This window comes from Electrona antarctica, assembly GCF_951216825.1.
Source record: "Electrona antarctica genome assembly, contig: scaffold_71, whole genome shotgun sequence".
Classification (NCBI taxonomy): domain Eukaryota; kingdom Metazoa; phylum Chordata; class Actinopteri; order Myctophiformes; family Myctophidae; genus Electrona; species Electrona antarctica.
Genome location: NW_027637292.1, coordinates 213,730 through 226,827, shown reverse-complemented (window position 1 = coordinate 226,827; position 13,098 = coordinate 213,730). Strand labels below are relative to the sequence as shown.

At 43.4% G+C, this 13,098-nt stretch overlaps 2 protein-coding genes across 2 annotated transcripts in view; both read right to left on the bottom strand.

The window, feature by feature from the left end:
- The window catches only part of LOC306919014 (uncharacterized protein), a 38,545-nt gene extending 33,830 nt beyond the window's left edge, over positions 1 to 4,715 (bottom strand). Inside the window, exons 1-2 of the mRNA XM_079531856.1 lie at positions 4,648 to 4,715; positions 481 to 704 (exon numbers count right to left, since the gene is read on the bottom strand). Coding sequence (XP_079387982.1) covers positions 481 to 703 — 223 coding nt within the window. The 5' untranslated portion in view covers position 704; positions 4,648 to 4,715. The remainder of the gene's footprint in view (positions 1 to 480; positions 705 to 4,647) is intronic.
- A 5,251-nt stretch (positions 4,716 to 9,966) lies between these two features.
- Positions 9,967 to 13,098, bottom strand: part of LOC306919013 (5'-AMP-activated protein kinase subunit gamma-1-like) — a gene marked incomplete at its 3' end in the record, with an annotated part of 40,852 nt that continues 37,720 nt past the window's right edge. The window contains exons 11-15 of the mRNA XM_079531855.1: positions 12,613 to 12,759; positions 11,287 to 11,380; positions 10,673 to 10,983; positions 10,169 to 10,546; positions 9,967 to 10,002 (exon numbers count right to left, since the gene is read on the bottom strand). Of these exons, the coding sequence (XP_079387981.1) occupies positions 9,967 to 10,002; positions 10,169 to 10,546; positions 10,673 to 10,983; positions 11,287 to 11,380; positions 12,613 to 12,759 (966 nt within the window). The remainder of the gene's footprint in view (positions 10,003 to 10,168; positions 10,547 to 10,672; positions 10,984 to 11,286; positions 11,381 to 12,612; positions 12,760 to 13,098) is intronic.

The window sequence follows — 13,098 nt, the reverse complement described above, 5'->3', positions numbered from 1 at the left end:
CATTTAGTTTGTCACATTTTAGTCACCTGGAATGTTTTAGTGTTAGTCTAGTTTTAGTCGACTAAATATCATAAGATTTTAGTCGACTAAATCTACAGTTGATTTAGTCGAACAAAATGTGTTTTGGCGGGCCTTGATGGCGTTTTTTCAGTTGTAAGTCATTTTACACTTGGTTGCATGCTGAAAATAGCCGATCTATAAGCCCACAATTATAGATCGGCTATTTTCAGCATGCAACCAAATGTAAAATGACTTACACTGGATATCTTGTCCCTTCCTAACATTTTAGTCTAGTTTTTATATGTTGACGAAATTGTCACTATATTTATTCTTAGTTTTAGTCAACGTAGCTTAGTTTTCATTTAGTTTCCATGTTTCGTCTTAGTTTTAGTCGACGAAATCTACACCGCCTCCCCCTTATAAAGCTTCATCTCCGAGATGTCTCGTAGTTGGCATAGAAAGAGATAATAAATAAGTTACCAGTGTTGTTCAGGTCGACTTGGACGGCCACGTCAATCATGATGACTCCGCCTCCTGCTCCGCTCTGACAGCCCACCTCCCTGGTAGCTCCGCCCCCCTCATCAGGCTCCTCCCACTGGCACGCTACGTCCCTCCACTTGTCTCCTCGCGTCCTCGCCTCCTCCTCCTCTCCTCTCATTGGCTGCTCCTCCATAGACTCCTCCCACACAGCTTCGGCGGACATCCTGAACCTCACGCACACACACACGCAGAGACGCGCACACACACGCACACACACAGAGACGCGCATGGGCACACACACACACACACACGCAGAGACGCGCACACACACAGAGACGCACATGGGCACACACACACACACACACACGCAGAGACGCGCACACACATGCACACACACAGACGTGCATGGGCACACACACACACATGCACACACACACACACACACACACACACACACACACACACACACCGAGACACGCACACACACGCAGAGACGCGCACGCACGCACACACACACACACACACACACACACACACCCACACGCGCACACACACACACACACACACACACACACACACAAAGAGACGTGCACACGCGCACACACACAAACACACACACACACACACACACACGTTTGTATAAAAAATGTTTAATTTACGTTATATATAAAAAGATTACATCATTTTCAGCCATTCGGTATTCCGTTTTCGGTCAAGTGTTTTCTATTTTTGTGACGTAGGGGTCAAAGTTGAACGAAAGCTGTGCTATAAATATGGTAGAAATAGGTCAACAATACAAATTACGCTAATGTTGTGGCTTCATTCATTAGCCCCCAGTGACCCCCAACAAATGACCGGAACTACTTCATATTACTCACCAAAACCAGAGCAACACTTAGAAAAATAATGCAAGGAATTTCTTACGGTGGATTTTTATGAAAACAAAAATTTTGCGGATTGAAAGAGACCGTACAGCTGCGATGTTGGTGAGTTTAACGTCGTTTAAAGTGTCAGAGCTTGGACGCGCTCGTTATCCAAGATTTGCGCCACATTGTCACAATTATTTTTAAATAGCAGACCTACAAGCTCGTATGAGCTTGTAGGTCTGCTATTTCTCAACAGCTAAAGTATAACATAATGCTCAGAACAACAAAACACCACTTATAGATGAATATGGAAAAGCTTACATCTATCAACTCAAACTATTGCAATTTATGTGATAGTTGTGACATTCCTAGATGAACTAATCATAAATATAATGTTACACACGTTTCATTATGCTAGTGGTGTTTTCATCAAAATAATTAAAGGACCACTTCACCACTTTTCAACCCATCTTCATATAATAGGTCCTCACTAATAATCATGAAAAAATGGCGCAATTTTTTTCTACTCAACCGTCTTCCAGTGACATCATCGATGGGGAATACAAGCTAATAGAAACTGAAGGCTTTCTAGTCCTGAAAAGTTGCAATGCGAAAATGGAAGCCATCGTTCTCACGATAATGAAAATCTAAACATTTTTGTAAAAAAATCTTGTTTAAAAGATAATCTGCCTAATGATGACGTACGATACGATACGATACGATACAACTTTATTGTCAGCTTTCCCTGAAATGCTTTGCGTCCATGTCACTGGAAGACGGTTTCTGAACTGCCCACAGCCCTCCTATGAGACACAGACTGAGTAGAAAAAAACCGTGCCATTTTATCATGATTATTAGTGAGGACCTATGAAGATAGGTTGAAAAGTGGTGAAGTGGTCCTTTAATTATCTGGCCCGGCCCGGTCTAGCGGTCCAGGCACCTAATCTGGTAATCCAGTGCATTGAAGTGAACAGGTTTTCAATGTAATGAACAGAGATTAAAATAGGGTGCATTTTGCATCCCAAGACGCAGTTTATAGTTAAGGGACGCAATCAAACAACCACCTCCACAGGATGCACTACTGTACTGTATGAGCTACTTTCTGTCAAGAAGAAGAAATGTTGGAGTTTGGAAGCGCTGGTTTTTATTAAAAGGGTCGCGCTGCTGCCTCCTGCATTATGTGCAAATGCGAAACAGATGCATGCAGGGCCGTTCAGTGACTTACGACGAGCGCTTCCAAACTCCAGCACTTAGAAAAAGAATCACTTGCACAGAATTTCTTGACAGAAAGTAGCTCATAACATGTCTACGGGGGATTTTTATGAAAAACAAGCTCGGCAGATTGAAAGAGGATAATTCAAGCTTGGACTACAGCTGCAATGTTGGTGAGTTTAACGTTGTTTAAGACAAGCAGATCACAAACCAAATTGGATGAGTGGGGAGTCAATGGAGGGTATTGCAACTCTAGATTCATCCCATTATAAACTAGAAAAAGTGCCCTTCTGGGCACAGGTCTCCACCAGGAGGATAGGACTGTGTGAGATGTTTGGCAAAATGTTTAGGAGTAATATAAACATGTTTGCCTTTGATGGCAATTGGATGACTTGAGGCATTTTGTTCCAAAAATGTGTTTTGCAAAAATCAACCTGTTGGTGGCGCTATAACAGGCCAATGTGAAAAGGGTGGGATATATTCCTTAGCCTAGTAAGAAAATGTGTGAAAGATTTCACGTAAATTGCATGCTGCGTTCATGATTTGAGGCTTTTGTTGAAAACGGGGCAATCTTGCAAACTCTGAAAGCCAATTATAGCCAATTAGGATGGAATATCGGACAGATCCGACTTGAGCACATGACCATAGAGATACTGTGTAACGATTTGTGGACAGAATCTGGAGGAGTAATATCAAAAAATGTGTTTTACAAAAGTCGGCCTATAAAAGGCAGATGCGGAAAATGCAGGTCATTTTCCGCATCTAGGGAGTGTGCATGCAACGTTTCACGCAGATCGGTGCAGTTTTAGGTAAAAAATGTGAAAAGCTGCCTCATGGTGGCGCTATAACAGGCCGTTCTGGAAAATGCGGGGCAGAGGTTCATCGTTGGCATCCAGGGAGTGTGTGTGCAAAGTTTGGCATCGACCGGGTTAACGGTGCCGGAGATTTCACAGACGGACGGAAGGACGCACACACACACACACACGGAGTGCAAAACATACTCTCTCCCCATGCCTTCGGCCTGGTGGAGACAAAAAATCTAGAGTTGCAAATTGCGGCTATAGTCATATATCTGCCTCTCTGCTCCCTTTCATTATGAATCCTAAAATAAGCTTTTAGCCCCTCCTATATACAGGTTTAATGTTTGTTTTTAGTTCAATGTTTGTTTTGTAAATACCATTGACAATGACAGGAAAATGTACTAATCTTGTCCCTATAACACAAAACATGAAATGCCATTAACAATAAAGAGAATTTAATGTTTGTTTTGTCACCGTTTGTTTTACATCACCTAATCATAGCAACATGAGTTAGACTTTAATATATTCACTATATTCCCTCACTTCACACGGGTGTGATTTTTTTGTCCCATAAATGTTCAAAGACTGAAACACGATAAATAATTATTGAGTCTTAGTAAAACAATCGTAATCGTGACACAGCCCTATAGTTCAGTGGGGTCCGGGGACCCCCAGGGGTCCTTGAGGGAGTTCCAGGGGGTCCCCAGCTAAATGATAGTTTGGAACCAAATGGACCCTTATGGGTCTGTAACTCTGAGAGTGTACAATGTTGTACACAATCAGAGTTAAATTAACATTGATTGTACAATATAAATTGGGGGTCCCCGAGATAGAAGTGCAATTAAATGGGGGGTCCGTAATATAGACTAATGCATGTCAAACTGGGGGGTCCTTGAAATTAAACGGGTTGAGAATCACTGCTAGAGCCGTTAAAATCTTCTCTTATGGGGGTCCCTGGAATATCTCTTCAAATGGGGGTCCGCGGGGCTGATTATAATGTCGACGTGGGGGTCCTTCTTGACGTGATAAAGTTTGGGAACTACTGTTTTAGTTAACGTTAATAATAAGCTGTTCTGTGTTAAAGTTGTACCGGTTTTATGTTTTTTTTAATGTTCAAATAAAACGCCTTTTAAATGTTTTTCAGCAGTTTGTGGTTCAACGTAACTGACGCGTCGGTTAAACTACCATGAGTGTCATTAATAAAAACCCGTCTGTGGCTCAAATAAAGACTTTTAAAAGGCTTTAAAAAAAGGATTTATATTTTATTATCGTTGTCGTTCTTTATTTACCTTCCGCTCGGCGTTCAGTCCCTTCTCCCGTTCAAACACAGCACTTCCGGTGTCACGGCACGGATGCACCGGAATAGAAACCAAGTCTGAACCTTCACAATAAAACGCAAAGGAGAAAAAAGAACTCCCCGAGACGTGGCGGTTAGCAGCGCCGCCATGTGGCGAGGAGGAAAGAAAACAAAAAGTATTTTAAATTGTATTAATATTAATGATAGCCTGTAGTGCGTGTGTGTGCGTGCGTGTGTATGTATTATTGATAGGTTTATATGCAAAATACTTTCCTTTTGAATAATTAAAGGATTCATGCAGTTTATATAGTTTATGGTTATTTTTGTCGTGTAATTCCAATTTACGAGTATAAGTAACTATAATATAAATATAAATATAAATATAAATATAAATATAAATATAAATATAAATATAAATATAAATATAAAAAAAATATAAATATAAATATAAAAAAATATATAAATATAAATATAAATATAATAATATAACTTACGAGTATAAGGCACGTATGGTCTAGTTACGTACATGGTTCCCAAAGTGGGGACCCCCAGGGGTCCTTGAGGCGTGAGGGAGTTCCGGATGGTCCCCAGCTAAAATGATAGTTTGGAACCAAATGGACCCTTACGGGTCTGAAACTCTGACAGTGTAACACATGGAACCAAATGGGCCCTTATGAGTCTGTAACTCTGAGGCCTGACTCACATGTGCACAACAGATTGATGTATAGCTGATGCATGAGACTTATTGACTGATGCAAGCTCACAATGCATTTCCAATGGGAGTCACGTGGTTTGACACAACATTTGTGTTGTAGGAGGGGGAGGGGGGCAGTCGAAACACAGCCGAAAGCAGTACAACACAAATGTTGTGTCAAACCATGTGACTTCCATTGGAAATGCATTGTGAGCTTGCATCAGTAAACAAGTCTCATGCATCTGGCATGCATCAATGTTGTATGCTACATGCAAAGGTGTGAGTCAGGCCTGAGAGTGTACAAATAGAACCAAATGGTCTATAAATCTATATAGACTATAGTCTATATAGGATTTCGAAACAAATTATTTAAAAAAAGGCAATGCTGCCTTCCGGCATGGCATGGAAAGGAGAGGAGGGCGTTTGCATTTCTTTCACCATGTAGTAAATGCTACATTCGTGGTCTGGAGAGAGGGCAGTTTTTTAACAGATGGGGTAAAAGGGGCAGGGGCCGAAGCCCCCTTTGATGTCTATGTGTGCACGTGTCTGCTCCTATGGTCATGAAGTGTGGGTCATCATGACCCAGAGAATAAGGTTGCGAATACAAGCGGCCGAAATGAGTTTTCTTCGACGGGTGGCTGGCATCTCCCTTAGAGATAGGGTGAGAAGTTCAGTCACACGAGAGAGACTCGGAGTAGAACCGCTGCTCCTTCACCTGGAAAGGAGCCAGCTGAGGTGGTTCGGGCATCTGGTTAGGATGCCTCTCGGGCGTCTCCCTAGGGAGGTCCTCGATTCATGACCTTAGAGTATATATTAATAGAGACGGCACCCGGAGGAAACCCTGAGGCGAAATGGACATAGTGGCCGAATTTGGTATTGCAGCGCTGGGCCAGCACTGGTCCGTTGACTATCATTGCGCAGGTTCATGATGACACGTGAGCGCTGTTTCATACGTGAACGCGTGCAATGATAGTCAACGGCACAGCGCGTTCACGATTTGGCCCAATCCATCCCAGAATGCACTCTGTTCCTACCCGGAAGGAGGAGTGAAATCGCCGCATGCGCTTTTGAGCAACTTAATGCAAGTGGATGGAGGAGAAATCCACCTTAATGCAAGTGGATGGAGGAGAAATCCACCTTAATGCAAGTGGATGGAGGAGAAATCCACCTTAATGCAAGTGGATGGAGTAGAAATCCACCTTAATGCAAGTGGATGGAGGAGAAATCCACCTTAATGCAAGTGGATGGAGGAGAAATCCACCTTAATGCAAGTGGATGGAGGAGAAATCCACCTTAATGCAAGTGGATGGAGGAGAAATCCACCTTAATGCAAGTGGATGGAGGAGAAATCCACCTTAATGCAAGTGGATGGAGGAGAAATCCACCTTAATGCAAGTGGATGGAGGAGAAATCCACCTTAATGCAAGTGGATGGAGGAGAAATCCACCTTAATGCAAGTGGATGGAGGAGAAATCCACCTTAATGCAAGTGGATGGAGGAGAAATCCGGTGCCGTCTCTATTAATATATACTCTAAGTTCATGACGCCCTTGGAAGACCCTGGAGGACCCCTGGGGGTCCCCTGAAGGACCCCTGGGGGTCCCCTGAAGGACCCCTGGGGGTCCCAGGGGCACACTTTGAGTAACAGATCAAATAAACATTCACAATTCTGCAGAATTCAATTTATTTCATTTTTATTGACAAATAATTTGATCAAGGTGATCAGGCTCTTTGGCAGAATATGATTGGGCGATTGATTATGAATGATAGAATATGATTGGGCGATTGGTTATGAATGATAGAATATGATCAGTTGATTGGGTATGAGTCTGAGTGGAATATAATTATAACAGAATGTATATATGGATGTTATACTGTATGTATACTGGACTACAATTCCCAGACTACCCTAGTATAGGATCGCTGGTTCTGTTTGTTGTAGCCTACTGTACGGACTACATTTCCTTTTCCTGCTTCTTATAGTGTAAATGCCTATGGAGTACATTTATGGACTACATTTCCCTGTTTGTTATACTTGTACGGACTACATTTCCTGTATGGACAACAATTCCCAGACTGCCCTTGGATCAGGCTGTGAAATTAACCAGGAACAATAATATAAACACGATTGATTCACACAAGAACAAAACAATAAACAAACAAACAAACAAACAAACAAACAAACAAACAAACAAACAAATAAATAAATAAATAAGCAGTTCAAATGATTATAAATATACCATGTAGCCATATGTAACATAATGATTGCTTGTTTATATTTTAGTAGACTTTTTCTTTTTGAGGGGCGCTAGCCCCTCCTATATACATGTAGGTTTAATGTTTGTCTTTAGTTCAATGTTTGTTTTGTTAACGCCATTGACAATGAAGGGAAGATTACGTCATAATGTGCCTCATTACGTCATATTGTCTCTTTATTGTTAAAGGCGTTTAATGTTTGTGTTGGCACCGTTTGTTTTACATCACCATTACATCACCAAATCAACATGAGTGAGACTTTATTAGCGCCCCTCACTTCCCACGGGTGTGATTTTTTACATTTTACGCTACATCATTGCACCTATATATATGTTAAACTTTCCTGTAACTGTAAATGAGTATTTATTTACTTTTGTCATAAAGAGACAATGATATAATATATAATATACGTAGGCCCATATAAAACTATTTAAATAGATTGTTTAACCCATTAAGACCTAAGGAAGATTCTACAAATACCTTCTAAATCCTGACAGTTTTCAGAAAAACCTCATGTTTCTATGTCAGTCGTTCTCAAACAGTTTCATGTCAAGGACCCCAACAATATTATGCATTTGGCTGCCGACCCCCATCTGAAAATATGTTGTTCCAGGGAACCCCCCCCCCCCCCCTCCCAGAAGCAAAGATTTGAGTTAAAAACGTTCGCTCTGAAAGAATATATATTCAAAGATTTGCGCCACATTTTCAAGATTATTCAAAAATAGCAGATCTACTCCGAGAGTGTACAAATGGAACCAAATGGACCCTTACTGGTCTGTAACTCTGAGAGTCTACAAATGGAACTAAATGGACCCATTAGGGTCCATTTGGTTCCATTTGTAGACTCTCAGAGTTAAATTAGCAGTGACTTTACAATATAAATTGGGGGTCCCAGATAAAAATGCCATTAAACGGGGGTCCATATAAGACTAATGCATGTCAAATTAAACGGGTTAAGAATCACTGCTAGAGCCGTACAAAATCTTTCTTATGGGGGTCCCTGGGATATCTCTTCAAATGGGGGTCCGCGGGAATCTAATTAGTGTCAAAGTGGGGGTCCTTGACATGAAAAAGGTTTGGGAACCACTGTCCTATGTCGTCTCTTTTCACATAAGGAGAATATCAGTGTCTACAACGGTGACGCCAAACTGCTGAAGCAGGAACTATAGGTACGTTACGAAATCTACCGTAGAATGTATAGAATTAGTTACGTTACAAAATCTACTTACTGTAGAAAGTATAGAACTAGTTACGTTACGAAATCTAGTTACCGTAGAAAGTAGAGAACTAATACGTTACGAAATCTACTTACCGTAGAAAGTATATAACTAAGTTACGTTACGAAATCTATTTACCGTAAAAAGTAAAATGTAACACTTTAAACACGATAATCCAAGAACCGGTTATGAATAATAATAATAATAATAATAATAATAATAATAATAATAATAATAATAATAATAACAATAACAATAACAATAATAATACATTTTAAAATAAGAACTTCTGAGTTAATTAGTTGTTGTGTGAATCTGCAGCGGTCAAGGTGTTTTTGAGAATAAATACATGTAACTTAAATCTAAATCTATTGAACACAAATTTCTTCTTTTTTTTACACAATTTTAAAATATAACATCAAATAACAATAAAACATATATAATCTATACATATTATCAAATAATCAATATATTATTAAATCATGATTATCTATGTAAATGTAGATATTTAGTGATAGTTATAATGTGTTGATTTATTTAAATTAAAATTGTAAAGAGTATTTGGAATTTAAAATAACAACATTCTTTTAGATCTCTCTCTCTCTCTCTCTCTCTCTCTCTCTCTGTCTGTCTCTTCATATGATTGGTTGTGCTGCTTGTCGAGAGACATGTGACATTCAGACACAATCCCTGATTGGTTGGACTCAAGTGTCAATCATCCTTAAGGCCCCGAAAAACCAGGCGCCACTCCGGCCAATCACAGACCACAGCACATCGATCCCAGCCACTTCCTGATCGCTGCTGGCCAATGAGATCGTTCCGACTCTTCGGAAGGCCGTGTGGCCAATTTGACGTCAGCGTTGATGCTCGTGATCCTGCCCCTTCCTGTTGTCAATTACTTCTTCCTGTTCAGCACTTCTTTTCATCTCCTAACTCCTCATTCCCTTCCCTTGTCTCATCTCCTTCCCTTGTCTCCTCGTCTCCTAACACCTCATTTCCTTCCCTTGTCTCCTCAAAGCATACGTCCTCACTTCCTTCCCTTGTCTCCTCTCCTTCCCTTGTCTCCTCGTCTCCTACATCCTCATTTCCTTCCCTTGTCTCCTCGTCTCCTACATCCTCATTTCCTTCCCTTGTCTCCACATCTCCTACATCCTCATTTCCTTCCCTTGTCTCCTCGTCTCCTACATCCTCATTTCCTTCCCTTGTCTCCACATCTCTTACATCCTCATTTCCTTCCCTTGTCTCATCTCCTTCCCTTGTCTCCTCGTCTCCTAACACCTCATTTCCTTCCCTCGTCTGCTCGTCTCCTAACTCCTCATTTCCTAACCTTGTATCCTTATCTCCTACCTCCTCCTCTCCTTCCCTTGTCTCCTCGTCTCCTAACACCTCATTTCCTTCCCTCGTCTGCTCGTCTCCTAACACCTCATCTCCTTCCCTTGTCCCCTCTTTTCCTTCCCTTGTCTCCTCCTCTCCTAAATCATCGCTTCCTTCCTGTGTCCCCTCGTCTCCTAACTCCTCATTTCCTTCCCTCGTCTCCTTGTCTCCTAAATCCTCCTCTCCTTCCTTTGTCTCCTTGTCTCCTAACTCCTCATTTCCTAAACTTGTATCCTTATCTCCTACCTCCTCCTCTCCTTCCCTTGTCTCCTCATCTCCTAACTCCTCCTTTCCTTCTCTTGTCTCGTCTCCTACCTCCTCATCTCCTTCCCTTGTCTCCTCATCTCCTACCTCCTCATATCCTTCCCTTGTCTCCTCATCTCCTTCCCTTGCCTCATCTCCTATGCCCTCATGTCCTTCCCTCGTCTCCTTGTCTCCTAACTCCTCATTTCCTTCCCTTGTCTCCTCGTTTCCTACTTCCTCATCTCCTTCCCTTGTCTCCTCATCTCCTACCTCCTCATCTCCTTCCCTTGTCTCCTCCTTTGTCTCCTCCTCTTCCTGTACGCTCCGCTCCGTGTCTTCCGTTTCTCCACCTGTCTGTCTCTCTGTCTCTGTGCCTGTCTCTCCCCGTGCCTGTCTGCCTGCCTGGTCGTCTGTCTGTCTGTCGTCTGACTCCGCTCCAGTCGGCTGTGACTCCGGCCCGGCTTCCATCAGACCAGACTCCAGATCCACGACATCCTGATCCGCTCCTGGTTCTCCATCGCTCAGACTCTCCTCCCTGCTGACACCTGCAGACAGACAGACAGACAGACAGACAGACAGACAGGCAGACAGATAGACAGACAGGCAGGCAGGCAGGCAGGCAGGCAGGCAGGCAGGCAGGCAGGCAGGCAGGCAGGCAGACAGACAGACAGGCAGACAGACAGACAGACAGACAGACAGACAGTAAATTAGCCTACGTAACACATGAAAGCCTGTGGATTTTTATTATCACACTGTGCGTGCGTGCGTGCGTGCGTGCGTGCGTGCGTGCGTGCGTGCGTGCGTGCGTGCGTGCGTGCGTGCGTGCGTGCGTGCGTGCGTGTGCGTACCTGCGGGGGTCAACACCAGGGACTGCAGAATGTCAGACAGGGAAACGATCCCCACGATGTGAGACAGGTCATCCACCACCACCAGTCTGTGGACCTGAGAGACAGACAGACAGACAGACAGACAGGTCATCCACCACCACCAGTCTGTGGACCTGAGAGACAGACAGACAGACAGACAGGTCATCCACCACCACCAGTCTGTGGACCTGAGAGACAGACAGACAGACAGACAGGTCATCCACCACCACCAGTCTGTGGACCTGAGAGACAGACAGACAGACAGACAGACAGACAGACAGGTCATCCACCACCACCAGTCTGTGGACCTGAGAGACAGACAGACAGACAGACAGGTCATCCACCACCACCAGTCTGTGGACCTGAGAGACAGACAGACAGACAGACAGACAGGTCATCCACCACCACCAGTCTGTGGACCTGAGAGACAGACAGACAGACAGACAGACAGACAGACAGACAGACAGACAGACAGACAGACAGACAGACAGACAGACAGACAGACAGACAGACAGACAGGTCATCCACCACCACCAGTCTGTGGACCTGAGAGACAGACAGACAGACAGACAGACAGACAGACAGACAGACAGACAGACAGACAGACAGACAGGTCATCCACCACCACCAGTCTGTGGACCTGAGAGACAGACAGGTAGACAGACAGGAGTGTGTGTGTGTGTGTGTGTGTGTGTGTGTGTGTGTGTGTGTGTGTGTGTGTGCGTGCGTGCGTGCGTGCGTGCGTGCGTGCGTGCGTGCGTGCGTGCGTGCGTGCGTGCGTGTTTGTGTGTGCATGCGTGTGTGTGTGTGTGTGTGTGCGTGTGCGTGTGAGGGCATTCACTTCTAGCCATTTTTACTAGTTGCCTAGTTTACTAGTCGACTAGTTGTTTAACTACCTATTATGTAAAAATAAAAAAATATATTTAGATTTTAGATTTTTTTTTTTGGAAATAAATATTTGTACATTTAAAAACTGTGTACATTGGTGACTATAACTATAATCTACCTGATCTTGAGGCCTACAAAATCGGGGGAAAAAATATATCTATATATATTTTTTTATTTTCTTTTCTTTTTTCTTATCAACTAGTCAACTAGTACCAACACGGTCGACTAGTGGATTTACTAGTGGACTAGTGGACTATTGGACTATTGCTTAATGCCCTAGTGCGTGCGTGTGGTGCGTGCGTGCGTGCGTGCGTGCGTGCGTGCGTGTGGTGCGTGCGTGCGTGCCTGCGTGCGTGCGTGCGTGTGGTGCGTGCGTGCGTGCCTGCGTGCGTGCGTGCGTGTGTGTGTGCGTGTGCGTGCCTCAGCCTGTACGATCCTCTCCACGATGGTCTCCATGGTCTCCAGACGGTTACATTTAACCACTCCCTCAAAGTACTGACAACGATGGGTTAACGCCTGAGTCACCGTGATGTCCAGGTTGTTGTAGGTCTTCTCTGCTGCCAGGTTCTACAGACAGACAGACAAATTGTCATGATTCCCATTTCCCAAATCAGCCCCCATCAACCAAGAGTCTAAGTCCTGGGGCAGCGGTGGCCGAACGGTTTGCGGAGCGGTCTTGTTATCGGAAGGTCGCCAATTCGAATCCCTGGACCGGCACGTTCAAATTACCACTGCTGAAGTGCCCTTGAGCAAGGCATTGAACCCCTACCATGAAATGTTCTATGAGCAGGGTGTGGCTGTAAACAAGCATCTCGAGCTTAGTCCATTCACCCTGGGTAAACAAAGAACTTTGCTTTTATTTACTTTGCTTTGCTTTGCTTACAGTTATGGAAATGTATATTACTA